Source organism: Staurois parvus, unplaced genomic scaffold (assembly GCF_062004578.1).
Source record: "Staurois parvus isolate SC_StPar_1 unplaced genomic scaffold, SC_StPar_1.0 ptg001293l, whole genome shotgun sequence".
NCBI classification, from domain to species: domain Eukaryota; kingdom Metazoa; phylum Chordata; class Amphibia; order Anura; family Ranidae; genus Staurois; species Staurois parvus.
In genome coordinates, this window is record NW_028319089.1 from 49,011 (window position 1) to 63,227 (window position 14,217).

The window sequence follows — 14,217 nt, forward strand, 5'->3', positions numbered from 1 at the left end:
GGATATAGTGAATGCGGGGTCCGGGAAGAGCAGATATAGTGAATGCGGGGTCGGTGGAGAACAGATAGTGAACGTGGGGCCCGGGGAGAGCGGATATAGTGAATGCAGGGTCCGTGGAGAGCGGATATAGTGAATGCAGGGTCCGTGGAGAGCGGATATAGTGAATGCAGGGTCCGTGGAGAGCGGATAGTGAACGCGGGGCCCGGGGAGAGTGGATATAGAGCATGCGGAGTCCGGGGAGAGCGGATATAGTGAATGCACTTTAAGTATAAAACCCTTTTTCAGTACCTACAGCATAACCACTACTTACCTTCTTCTGTATTGTACACATTCAGAGTCCTGCATGCAGAGATGGGCTGTTTTAGGGAAGCGTGTTCCACCTCTACACCAAGCACGGCGCCTTCATCTATATCTGCACTCGGGGTGATAGTAATGAAGCAGAGATACTCGTACATTCCTATACAGGATTTTGTCATCTTAACAGGTAACACTGTTTGGTGTTCAGCATCTCCTTCCAGAAGCAGAGCAATAGAATTATTGGATGTTGTCTGTTTTGTAGGTTCCCAGGAGGCAATAAGCTGTTTTTTTATGGCATTACGTCTTTTCAGAAATACATTTATCTGGATTTCTTTTTGTCCGAAATATGTTATCTGGCAAGTTAGAGTTGTTTTCTTCATATGAGTCATATGACGATTCCCTGAGATCTCAGATATAGTAAGAACATCTATAAAACAACGAGAAGAAGTCAAATACATTTCTAGTTCATTTTACTCTATATGCCTTTGAATGTATTAACCCCTCGCCTACCGGGCACTTATACCCCCTTCCTGTCCAGGCCAGTTTTCAGCTTTCAGCGCTGTCACACTTTGAATGACAATTGCTCGTTCATGCAACACTGTACCCATATGAAATTTTTATCCTTTTTTTGAGACAGATAGAGCTTTCTTTTGGTGGTATTTAATCACCTCGGGGATTTTGACAAGTTTTTGTTATAAAATTTTTTAAACAAGTAATTTTTCTCCTTCACTGATGTGCGCTAGTGAGGGTGCAGTGATGGACACTGATAGGCTGCACTGATGAGGAGGCACTAGTAGGTGCCAATGATGGGCACTGACAGGCATCACTGATGGGCACTGAAAGGCAGCTCATTTGGGCACTGATATGTGGCATTGATGAGGCACTGATGGGCACTGGCAGGTGGCATGGATGAGCACTGACAGGTGGCACTTCTGGGGCCACACTGATCATCAGTGCCCTGATGAGTGCCCATGTCCCCTCCAAGATTACCGGCTCTCCTCTCATGAGGAGAGAAATGCCGATAACCGGCATTTCCCTCTTTACATGTGATCAGCTGTGATTGGAAATAGCTGATCACATGACTGAGCCGACATCTTCGGCTCTGTTGATTGGTTTTCCGCAGTTTCCGAGGGACACAGCACACCGCCGATTGCCGCGTGCTTCCGGAGCCGCACATGCGCGGTTAGAGTGGGAGGACGTCATATGACATCCTCCCAGAACGAGAGAACCACCTTGCGCCCGTCATTACCTTATATGGCGGGCGGGCGGCGGTTAAAGGGCATCTTGATGGATAATTTGCTCATCATTTCCCTTATAGTACAAATGTCAACCAAGACATACAAAGATGTACACACATGAAAAACTCTGTACATTTCAGCGCTCAGAGGTCTACCAAAGATGACCACAAATGATGTATGATATACAATGGATCATGGATTTGCCAGGAATGTGTAGTGGATGCTGCCCTCCTCAACAAGGGAAGATTTGTGAAAACTACAAAAAAGAAAAATCAGGAGGGCACAAAATGCCTACTGCATTATGAACGATTTATTGTTCACAAAACATAGATGCCAAATGGATACTCACAGAAGTGGAAAGTAAAATCACCAAAAAAATACAAGATGCCACAGCAAGGGGAATCACATTTGGCCATGTTATATAAACACAGTGTAGCGCTAATAAATGATATTCACATAAATCAAAGTGATAATATAACGTGATATAATCTTCACAAAATCAACTAGTGAACAAAAAATTATAATAGTGAAAAAAAAATAGATATAAAAAAATAGATACCATATAGTGAAAACACACTCAATCCCCCTTAATCCACAATTGAGGGATCCAATATTTATATACCTTAGTGCAAAACGTGAACCCCCTGCATGGGGACATAAATGATGCACACAGTGATAAGTGTCACACACCACACTTGACACAATACAAATTAATATATATAATAATAAACCCCCAAATTGAAATATAATATAGTCCAAAATATTTAAACACGTGCTCCATATGTAATTTCGTGCAAGTGATGATATGTGTAGGTGGTCACAGCAATAGTGTCAATCCTTCAGTGGCCAAAATGCCTCCTCACCTCCTTGCATTGACCACAAGGGCCAGCTTACTTTTAGGATCACACCGATCCTTACAGGTAATAATTCCTCACAGGATCCCCCTCAATGGTAGTATATGCTCCTTTCCTTTCAAAGGTCTCCACCACATAACCATCAGCAAAACCACCCTCACATAAAGGATCTTTCAAGGTCTCCTCCAGATAGATAATCGGCAAAACATATAAAGGATCATAATGAGACAAAACAGATCCTCCATCGTGTAATCATGTTATGATTACTGTATAAAATACACAGAGAAAATGCCCACTCACATTTCATCCAGCAAATAACAGCTTTCTACCTCATGCTATGGGTGTATTGCATGGGTAGTAAAATGGTGTTCCAATATGGTGCCCGTGTCGGAAATGACGTCACCATGCACCGGAAGTTCCTCCCCACGTACCGATGCGTTACGTCACGCTAGTCACTTGACTTCATCAGGGTATACGCCCATGGTGACAGGAAGTTCTTTTATAGGTGACTAGCTACCAATAAAGAACCAGAGGCGGACCTCCGGCGGCCACTATACCGGAGCCCACTCAATCTATACATACTAATGCTGCAGTGATACCTAATAAGATCCGGACAAACTTCCAAACAAAAGGGGATACATAAAATAATTGAACCTAACGGATGTACATATAAAAAGAGGTAAATAACAATAATAACATACTGTGCCAAGGGGCCATTTTCCTGAAGCCCTCTGATACCTAGATACATTTATACATTGGTACAGCAATAATGATATACATAAACTTAACCATTAGCCGCCCGGCCAATGGCCGTTTGGCGGCTTCAAAAGTGTCCCTGCATGCCGGGTGCACGCCATTTGGCGTGCTCCCGCACATGCACAGTTTGCGCTAATGCAGAGCGGCGCAGCAGCGCGATCTGTCACCGGCCGTGCACCTCGGACACGGCCGATGACAGATCTGAGTACCGGCTCCCGTTGCTGGTACCATGTGACCTGCTGTGACCAATCACAGCAGGTCACATGACAGTTGTATACAATGGATGGCTTCATTCATGCCATCCATTGTATACTACTGCCTAGCTGTGAATGGTCACAGCTAATCACATGCACATGTCATGTGATTAGCTGTGACCAAATCACAGCTAAGCACAAAAAAAAAAAAAGAAAAAAAGCTGAATGAATCGATGTCATTCCGGTAAATGCTTGCTTATAGCAAAGTAATTCTTTGCTATAAGCAAATTGTGTAAATAAAAAAAAAAAAAAAATACTGACCACTTCCCCAAAGTAGTGCAATGTTACTATGGTAACATTGTACTACTTTGGTCATAGTAAAATATGAAAAAAAAATCTTAAAAAAAATTTAAAAAAATGTAATAAAAAATTAAATATAATAAAAAAAAAAAAAAAAAAAAAAATATATATATATATATTTTTTTTTTTTCATACTGTCACCAGTCAGTGTCCCTGTTCACCGCCATGCCAGTTATATGATGACGCTGTACTGCACTGGTGACAGTATGTAAAAAAAAAAAAAAATAGTGAAATTTTTTTTAATTTTTTCATTTTCCGAAAAATTATGACAAAAAAATACAACTTCAAAAAAACTCGCCATGCCTCTTATGAAGTACGTCGGACTGTCTACTCTGCAAAAAGGGGTCATTTGGGGGATATCTGTACTGTCCTGACATTTGGGGGATATCTGTACTGTCCTGACATTTGGGGGATATCTGTACTGTTCTGACATTTGGGGGATATCTGTACTGTTCTGACATTCTTGGACCTCAAGAAATTAGATTGGCTGTCAGTACTTCAGGATTGATCAATTTTCAGATATATACCATAGTTTGTGAACTTTCCTAAAAACTAAATAATACATCCTAATTTGGGTTATTTTCACCAAAGACATGTAGCAGAATACATCTCGGCCTAAATTTATGAAGAACAATTATTTATTTGTAAACTTTTATAACAGAAACAAAGAAAAATGTGTTTTTTTTTCAAAATTTTTGGTCTTTTTTTGTTAATTTAGCAAAAAATAAAAACCCCAGCGGTGATTAAATACCACCAAAATAAAGCTCTAGTTGTGTGAAGAAAATTATAAAATTTTAGTTTGGGTACAATGTTGAATGACCGCGCAATTGTCATTCAAAATGTGAGAGCGCTGAAACCTGAAAAATGGCCTGGGCAGGAAGGGGGAAAATTGCACGGTATTGGAACGGTTAAATATAACCACTATAAAAGTATATGGGGCCCAACATTTGGCCATGCACCCCAGCTAGGCTGGCAAGCTGACGTGTTTCGGAGTATACTCCTCAGAGCTATGCTGGCCAACATCATGTTGGTGATGCTTCAGCTTGACAGTCCAGCTGGATTGCATGGATACATGTGATTCCCCTTGCTGTGGTATCTTGTGGTTTTTATGCTATTTTACTTTGTACTTCTGTTAGTATCCATTTGACATATATGATTTGTGAACAATAAATTGTTGATAATGCACTAGGCATTGCACCCTCCTGATTGTTCTTTTTGTAGTTTTCACACTAGAAAAAAAAAAAAAAAGAAGTGACTTTTTGAAGGTGCTCCCTTTCTGGATATATACTGCTAAAAACACACACTATGTTGCCAAAAGTGTTGTCACCACCCTCCCAATATTTGGATTCAGGTGTTTCAATCCCTTCCATGGACACAGGTGGATACAATCAAGCCCCTAGGCATGCAGACTGCTTCTACAAACATTGGTGAAAGAATGGGTCGCTCTCCACGCCAAGCGTGGTCCCGTGATAGGTGGCCACCTGGGCAATAAGTCCATCTGTGACATTTCCTGGCTACTAAATATTCCACGCTCAACTGTTAGTGGGATTATAAGAAAGTGGAAGCAACCGAGAACCACCAAGTGGTAGGCCACGTCACATGACAGAGCAGGGTCAGCGCATGCTAAAGCGCACAGAAGTCGCCAACTGTCTGCAGAGTCAATCGCTAAAGACCTCCAAACTTGGTGAGGCCTTCAGATGAGCACAACTGTCACGTACCTGATGGGAGACTGAAATGACGGGGTCGGCCTCACTTGTGTCACTAGCCCTGACCCTGCTGGAGTTGGAACAGAGGGAGTCTAGGACCCAGGGGAACAAGAGTGCCAGAAGTTGTTGTTTGCAGATGAAAACCTTGGAAGGCTGATGATCCTCTGATTTTGGCACAGTAATAGTAGGCACCACAGGTTTTGCAGTTTGCCAGGCGTGCACTAGAGCAAGGCAGGTAGTGAGGACAGGAGTCAGGAACAATGTCATGGAATAGCCAGGGTAATCAACAGTCGGGCAACACGGTACAGAATCAGAAGGAAAAGCCAAGGTCAGGAGCAGAGCCGAAGTCAGGAACCAGTATCAGGAGAGCAATCAAAGTCAGGTGAGGAACAAGCCGGGTCAGCAACAAAGGAATAACACAGGAACAAGCAGGACATGGGGGAGCTGAAGACCAGTGAGAACTGAACATGAGCAGAGGCACTCCTTAAATAGGCCGTCTGGTGCCAATCTTCGCCGTGCGTGTGCACGTGCGTGATCACGCATTCCTGTGCGCATGCGCACAACCAGCAATTCTTCTGCGGGAATTCCTATGCGTATGTGCATTTCCAATCGCGATACTTATTGCCGGAAATCCCTTACAACAGTGCATAGAGAGGTTCATGGAATGGGTTTCCATGGCCAAGCAGCTACATCCAAGCCTTACATCACCAAGTGCAATGCAAAGCGTCGGATGCCGTGGTGTAAAGCATACCGTCACTGGACTCTAGAGTAGTGGAGACGTGTTCTCTGGAGTGAACAATCACACTTCTCTGTCTGGCAATATGATGGACATGCCTGGGTTTTGCGGTTTACAGGAGAACGGTACTTGCCTGATTGCATTGTGCCAAGTGTAACGTTTGGTGAAAGGGGGGCTATGGTGTGGGATTGTTTTTCAGGGGCTGGGCTTGGTCCCTTAATTCCAGTGAAGGCGTCAGCATACCAAGACATTTTGGACAATTTCATGCTTCCAACTTTATGGGAAGAGTTTGGGGATGGCCCCTTCCTGTTCTAACATGACACCGCGCCAGTGCATAAAGCAAGTTCCATAAAAACATCAGTGCCTGACCTCACAAATGTGCTTCTGGAAGAATGGTTCAACCTTCCCATAGACACCCTCCTAAACCTTGTGGACGGCCTTTCCAGAAGAGTTGAAGCTGTTATAGCTGCAAAGGGCGGGGCCAACTCAATATTGACTTGATCGGTCCACCCGTGTGAAAGGAGCCAAAAGCAAGGATAAAAGAATACATAATTAAAGTCCAAGAGTTGTTAGAGTAGTAACATTTTTGAAACATCTCCCATGGCCAACCCATGTATACTATAACTGCTTGCTGACTGCATTTCATGGATGTACGGCAGCAAAGCGGTCTTCCTGGATCATGTACCTAGTATGTGATCTGTGCTTCTGGGTAGGGGGTGTATGCTTGCGCCCGCCACCGTGACTGTGCTGTGGCTATGGACGCCAGGTGATCGCCTTGTGTCAAAGAGGCAATTACTGACTTTCTGCACTCCGTGCAAAATTTTGGAATTTGAAGGAATTTGTTGAGGGATTTTAGGACCAGGATAGGGCCCCCCTTTGGGTTTTGGTACCATGAACAGGTCAAAAACATCTTCAAAGACTCAGTAGGCAATATTTATTATACACAATAGGTCAGTGTATTACATGCTCAAGTAATTTACTTTATGTTGCCTGTACAAAACACACTATGGAAAAGGGTGAGAGAACACAGGAGATTCATTGAAGAGGGTTCCACCAAGCATAGTGTGTCTCAGCACTTCTCGCTTAAACGTAATAAGAATTTTAGCGAACTACAAGTTTTTGTTATAGAGGCCATGCCCAGCCACCTCACAGATAAAGAAAAGTTTCTAAAGTTGTGTAAACAAGAAACATACTGGATACACAAACTGAACACTTACACCCTGGATGGACTTAATGAGGACATTGACATATACACAGTAGATTAAGCAGAAAGGTCGTTGTAGGTGTGGCCTTGTGGCTGTCCATTGGCTTATGCATGTGTTTATATAATTGACATACATAATTCTATATTCACACACACACATATCTAAGTTGTTTCCCCATCTGGTTATACTTTTAAGAGTACTTTTTATTAATTTTTATTCAGTTCCTCAGAAGAATGATTACACAATTACTGGGTGTTTTCACCTCCCTTGTATGTGATCCAGGTCACCGCATTATTTTCATATTTATATGTATTTATGGTGTTCATTTTCATTCTTTTAATTTTTTGTACTTTTTTTTATATTTACATTTTTAATTGTGTTGTAATTGTCTCTCTTTATATATCAGATGTTTCTCTTTTTTCAATATGTATTCTAATGGAGCTTTCACTGTATACATGCGAGAGTCTATTTATTGATGTATCGGAAAGTGGTGTTTTTAGTTCTGAGCATATGGTTTATAATAAATTTTCTGCTTTTATCTCATGTCCCCATCATATTTTCTGTCCCCATCATGACAACATTTATCCCAGGCTTAAAGTGGAGCACCACAAAAAAAAGGGGAAGTTCCGCTTTAAAGACTGGTCCCCCGCTCCCCATTAAGGGTTTGCTCCTTTGGGGAGCGGGTAACTGAAATCACCTAGGCGATCACAATTCTGCTGTGATCGCCTAGGTGATCAGAAGCGGAAGTTGTCCTCCCCCTCCCCGTTGTCTTCTAGGACACGTGATAGGTCCCAGAAGACTACAGGACCATTCAGAACGAACAGCATCACTCATGCATGCGCAGTGGTCACCTGGCTGTGAAGCTGCAAGGTGTCACAGACGGGTGCCCACACTGAAGATACTGGCGCTGTGAACACAGGACAGCCGGTGAGACGGGCTACAAGGAGGACACCACAGGATCAAGGGACAGGTGAGCGGCTGTTTTTTTAAAAGTCAGCAGATGCAGTTTTTGTAGCTGCTGACTTATTTTTTTACAGTTTGATTGGAGCTCTGCTTTAATGATCTGTTTTTAATAATCACAATTTTATACAATGCATCTCACATGACTGACAGGCTACTTAGGGGTCAACTGAGTTAGGGCAGTGAAGCAAGGTTCCACCTGTGCCCTCCTTATATTTGCATGCGCACCTTCAATGCTGTTTTTTTTGGTCTCCTGGCTTGACAAAGAGGCAGAGCCTCCAAACGTTGCTACAGAGACCGATATTGTTTGCCTCCTTCCAGCGCGATGCCCAGCTTCCTGGATTCTGATGGTTTGATGTTCCTTCCTGTGACAGTTTACTGTAATGTAATTTCCAGTCTGGTTGACAACTCTTCCTGGTTTGGAATACACACACTATTCACTATTGGCATTTTTTCCTCCCGGCTGATCCATCCATCCTCTCATCCTTTATTCACTTGGGGGCAACAGGCAACAAAGATGGTACCTCACTTCTCGAGCAGTGAGTCAGATGTGAGGCGTGGATTTTTTACACCTTCTGTCTCAATCATTTTATTTAGGTTGAAAATAAAAAACAAGTGATAGAAAATAGAATGTAGATATGCATTACAGAACATTGAGCGTAAAGGTTGCAGATAGCAACACCAGTTGCTGGGATGTTGACAACAAGGCCTTAAACATGATCCACATACTGTAGGTGAAAGAGCGGGTAAGATAAAAAAAATTCTACTCTAATCTCCACTAAAGAGGACGCTAAAATCCTATGCATGAAGGGTATCCATCTTGGTCAGCAGTCCTGCAGGGTCATTACACCGTATCTCTCTCTATACAAAAAGGTATCACTTGTGGTGAACAAGTGGATTAATATGACTCGGGGTAGGTGTCCTGACAACAGTGACCAACCTGCATTACAAGGAGGAAACCTGTAGATAAGATAGACAGGGGTTCCAGACCTTATGGAATAAGGCTTGTTTATCCCAGAAGACACTCAATCTTTTCATTCAGCATGATCCAGGTTAGCTTACGCTTCCTCAAGGCCAGGTCAATCACCGGACTTTTCCAGGCTGTCGCTATAGTTGTTATGACTGCTAAGAATATGAAAGCTTGCACGTATCTTAGGATATCATCCACTGGGCATTCAACATTTCTAGTAAAGCATCTTTGGGAATGTTGACTGAATGTATGTTTCCACCTGGCCGCAACCTCAAAAGCAGGAGGAGGAGGATACATTTTGGTGAGGCATTCCAGTACCAGGCACCATTTGGTGTACACTTTGTAGCCCTCCTCAAAACAATGCTACTTGTTACACCTTCTGGATGTGGCACACCATATACACTATATTGGCAAAAGTTTTGAGACGCCTGCCCACACCCGCACATGAAATTTAATGGCATCAAAAACTTAGTCCATAGGGTTTAATATTGAGTTGGCCCGCCCTTTGTAGCTATAACAGCTTCAGCTCATCTGGGAAGGCCATCTACAAGGCTTAGGAGGGTGTCTATGGGAAGGTTTGACCATTTTTCCAGAATCACATTTGTGAGGTCAGACACTGATGTCAGACGAGAAGGCCTGGCTCGCAGTCTCCTCTCTAATTCATCCCAAAGGTGTTCTATGGGGTTGAGGTCAGGACTCTGTGCAGGCCAGTAAAGTTCTTCCACCCCAAACTCGCTCATCCATGTCTTTATGGACCTTGCTTTGTGTGTGATGATCGCGGCGTCAGACCCCTGACCTTCTCACCAAACTCGTGACCGAAGGACTAGCCAATCCAAAACTGCGATGTCACGTGCGTAAAAATGCCCCGCCCAGCTGCACCCTGCACAATGATTTTCCAGCTCACTGGACCACAAATCGATGTACCAGCAGCCTGAGCGCGATTGTTACTGGGTCAGGTTAATTACGCAATTAACCCTTCACCCATATCAGCAATAACACTATGATGGTTAGATAATCTTCTGTACGCCACTGTCACTGCAGACAGGTTATACAGAGGGTTAAACACACACAGCGTTCTTCAGCGGCATGTATTCGTAAATTGCATTAAGGAGCTTTAGAAACAGTTCAACACTTTCAGAAAGAAAGATTTATTACTAAAAAGTTCAAAAGGGTGCAATAAAAATATGGCCCCCACAAAAATCTATAAAGAGGTGCAACTCAATAAAATAATAAATAATTCTCATTTGCTTCAAAAATCGCACACTTATATAGGGGAGTTTGTGGTTGAATTTTGTAATAAGGATGTCGGCAAACATATCGGAAACCTCCCACAATTTCTGCAATAGTTTATATATGATACAGTTGTGTCCAAAATTATTCAACCCCCAATGCTGTAAAGGGGTTTAGGGACTATAGTGTACATTTGGAATTGTATTCAGAATCAAATCCTACAAGGACGTTGTAACTACCCAAATGCAACTAAAATGACATCAATTGTTTATGTAATACAGTAGTAAATGGTTCTTATGTGGTTTCTTCATTGCCACAATTATTCAACCCCTTAAAGACTACCACTCTGAAGAACAGAGGTTCATACAGGTGCTTTCCATCAGGTATTGAAAACACCTGTGGATGTCACCGAGCAGCAATCAAGCATAATAAGCACCAATTAGGCAGCTTTAAAATGACTGTGATACTCAGCTCCTTCTAGACATTTACTGGTGTGGTTACAAACATGGTGAAGGCAAGAGAATGGTCCAGGAAGACAAGAGAAGAGGTGATTTCTCTTCACAGGAAGGGCAATGGCTATAAGAAGATTGCAAAGATGTTAAACATACCAAGAGACACCTTAGGAAGCATCATTCGCAAATTCAAGGCAAAGGGCACTGTTGAAACGCTACCTGGTCGTGGCAGAAAGAAGATGCTGACTTCGACTGCTGTGCGCTACCTGAAGCGTAGAGTGGAGAGAAGTCCCCGTGTGACTGCTGAGGAACTGAGAAAAGATTTGTCAGATGTGGGTACAGAAGTTTCAGCCCAGACAATAAGACGCACACTGCGTAATGAAGGCCTCCGTGCCAGAACTCCCAGGCGTACCCCCTTGCTGTCTCCAAAGAATAAGAAGAGTCGACTGCAGTATGCCAAAAGCCATGTGGACAAACCACAAAAGTTGTGGGATAGTGTTCTGTGGACTGATGAAACAAAATTAGAACTGTTTGGGCCCATGGATCAACGCTATGTTTGGAGGAGGAAGAACAAGGCCTATGATGAAAAGAACACCTTGCCTACTGTGAAGCATGGTGGAGGGTCAATCATGCTTTGGGGCTGTTTTGCTTCTGCAGGTACAGGGAAGCTTCAGCGTGTGCAAGGTACCATGAATTCTCTTCAGTACCAGGAGATATTGGATGGAAACGTGATGCAGTCCGTCACACACCTGAGGCTTGGGAGACGTTGGACCTTTCAACAGGACAATGATCCCAAGCATACCTCCAAGTCCACTAGAGCATGGTTGCAGAGGAAAGGCTGGAACATTTTGGAGTGGCCATCGCAGTCACCAGACTTAAATCCGATTGAGAACCTCTGGTGGGACTTAAAGAAAGCAGTTGCAGTGCGCAAGCCTAAGAATGTGACTGAACTGGAGGCCTTTGCCCATGAAGAATGGGCGAAGATACCCGTAGATCGCTGCAAGACACTTGTGTCAAGCTATGCTTCACGTTTAAAAGCTGTTATAACTGTAAAAGGATGCTGTACTAAGTACTAAGATTGAATGTCACTTGGGGGTTGAATAAAACTGATAATGCTGTGAGCACAGAAAAGACATTTGTGGTTATTTCATTATAACTGTTATGTTATATTTGTCTGACCTACAAGTGCCTCTTTAATGTAAATGTAAGCAAGATGACTGAATGATCAAAAGCAATGTCAAACTGGCCAAAACACTCAATTTCAGTGGGGGTTGAATAATTTTGGACACAACTGTATATACAGAAGATGGTAAATGTTTTGTTTTCTTCGGATGGCTGGATCCCCATTAATCTAATAAATCTCTCCCTATTGATACCCTTACATTCAATATTGCTTGTATAAACTTTCAGACACTTACCTGTTTTGAAATCTCTCCAGAAAAGTATCCAATATGTAGGCAACATTAATAAAACTAAAATAATTAGAACAGAAATTATCACCTTTGGTGCGCCTACAAAAGAAAAGCAGAAGAGATGTAATATTAGTCACTCCCCAACATACTGACTATAATAAACCTATTGCTGCAATCACACAGCATTTATTTTACTTTAAGGTGACTTACACACTGAGGAGTTTTTGAAGCACTTTTGCGTTACAAAAAAAAAAAAAAAATCGCCTGAAAAAGCTCAAGAAAAATGCGTGTGTGTGTATGTATGTCTGTGTGTGTTTTTACGCTGGGCGTTGTGCTTCCGCTGCGGTGTAAATACTCCTGCTTGCAGTATCTTTGGGGCATGGTGAGCAAAAATCAATCAGTCTCAAAAGAAATGAACAAAATAATCTGTGACGTCACTAAACATCCGCCCCCTACATGACTTTTGACTTCCTGCAAAAGGCTCCTCTGGTCCACCAACATTCTGGTGTTACACCTAATTCTACTACCTGGGGCTACACGAGAGGCCTGTTGGCTGATGCATGGCTTACATTGTATACCAGATTGTGGACATATCTGGACTTTCACAAACTTACCACTAAAATTCCTCAGGAAGTGTAATGATAAACCAGATGAGACCAATACTGTGATGGATGATACCATAAAGATTACCCCCAAAACAACTTTCATCCTTGGACCCGATACTATAAAAGAAAAGCAAAATAAGTGTAATTGTATTTCTGAATGTCTGGAAAACAATCCCAACAACATTTCTGCTTTTTCCGACTATAAACTGATGTCTACGATGTTTCCTTCACTTTAACAGCTCCGCATCTTAACCTCCCCAAATGTGAGGATTGGATTGTACAACTCTCTATATTCTCCTCAACCAAGAGGTTGTTGGTTTTTTTTTTCACTTTCTTCCCCAGGATGCTTCCTAACTGGTGATGAATGAACTGGTCTGGGTGCAGAATGAAAACATTTGTTTTGTGTGGATTTGTTAACTTACTAATTTTGTTTTGTTGCATTTGTAGGGAATTTGTTTCAAATTTGTTTTCGACCAAATTCAAGTCAATCCAAATTCATTGTGAAGAGAAGCTGGTCCTATTCAAAATCAAATTTCAGAGGATCCTTTCCCTTTCCTTTCTCTGGAAAGATGATGGATCTAAAGCTAGATCCTATTATTTTATATTCAGGTGTGCAGAACCACCTGGCCACCTATGATTGGTTGCTGGTATGAGCCTAGGGGGAATGGAAAACTTCTCTGGATTTCTCCTTCCAGTGCAACAAACTGCTCTTCTGACCATCTTGGTTTGCGAAAATCATTTTGTTCCTCACATTTAGGTACTGAAAATGTGATCACTTTCACTTTGTGACTATAATAAGCATACATTATTCCTCATGATAATTTGTGACGTCATCAATGTCTCTTATATTTGTTTGTTGAAAGCAATCCGTCTGATACAGTGGGGCAAAAAAGTATTTAGTCAGCCACCAATTGTGCAAGTTCTCCCACTTACAAAGATGAGAGAGGCCTGTAATTGGCATCATAGGGAGACCTCAACTATGAGAGACAAAATGAGAAAACAAACCCAGACAATCACATTGGCTGATTTGGAAAGAATTTATTTGCAAATTATTGTGGAAAATAAGTATTTGGTCACCTACAAACAAGCAAGATTTCTGGCTCTCACAGACCTGTACCTTCTTCTTTAAGAGGCTCCTCTGTCCTGCACTCATTACCTGTATCAATGGCACCTATTTGAACTTGTTATCAGTATAAAAGACACCTGTCCACAACCTCAAACAGTCACACTCCAAACTCCACT

The 14,217-nt window shown here is 42.3% G+C and overlaps 1 protein-coding gene across 1 annotated transcript in view; it reads right to left on the minus strand.

Annotated features, from left to right (window-relative positions):
* Nucleotides 1-14,217, minus strand: part of LOC149437408 (uncharacterized) — a 47,063-nt gene that overhangs the window by 18,385 nt on the left and 14,461 nt on the right. The window contains exons 3-5 of the mRNA XM_089660949.1: nucleotides 12,985-13,092; nucleotides 12,377-12,469; nucleotides 311-724 (exon numbers count right to left, since the gene is read on the minus strand). Coding sequence (XP_089517075.1) covers nucleotides 311-724; nucleotides 12,377-12,469; nucleotides 12,985-13,092 — 615 coding nt within the window. The remainder of the gene's footprint in view (nucleotides 1-310; nucleotides 725-12,376; nucleotides 12,470-12,984; nucleotides 13,093-14,217) is intronic.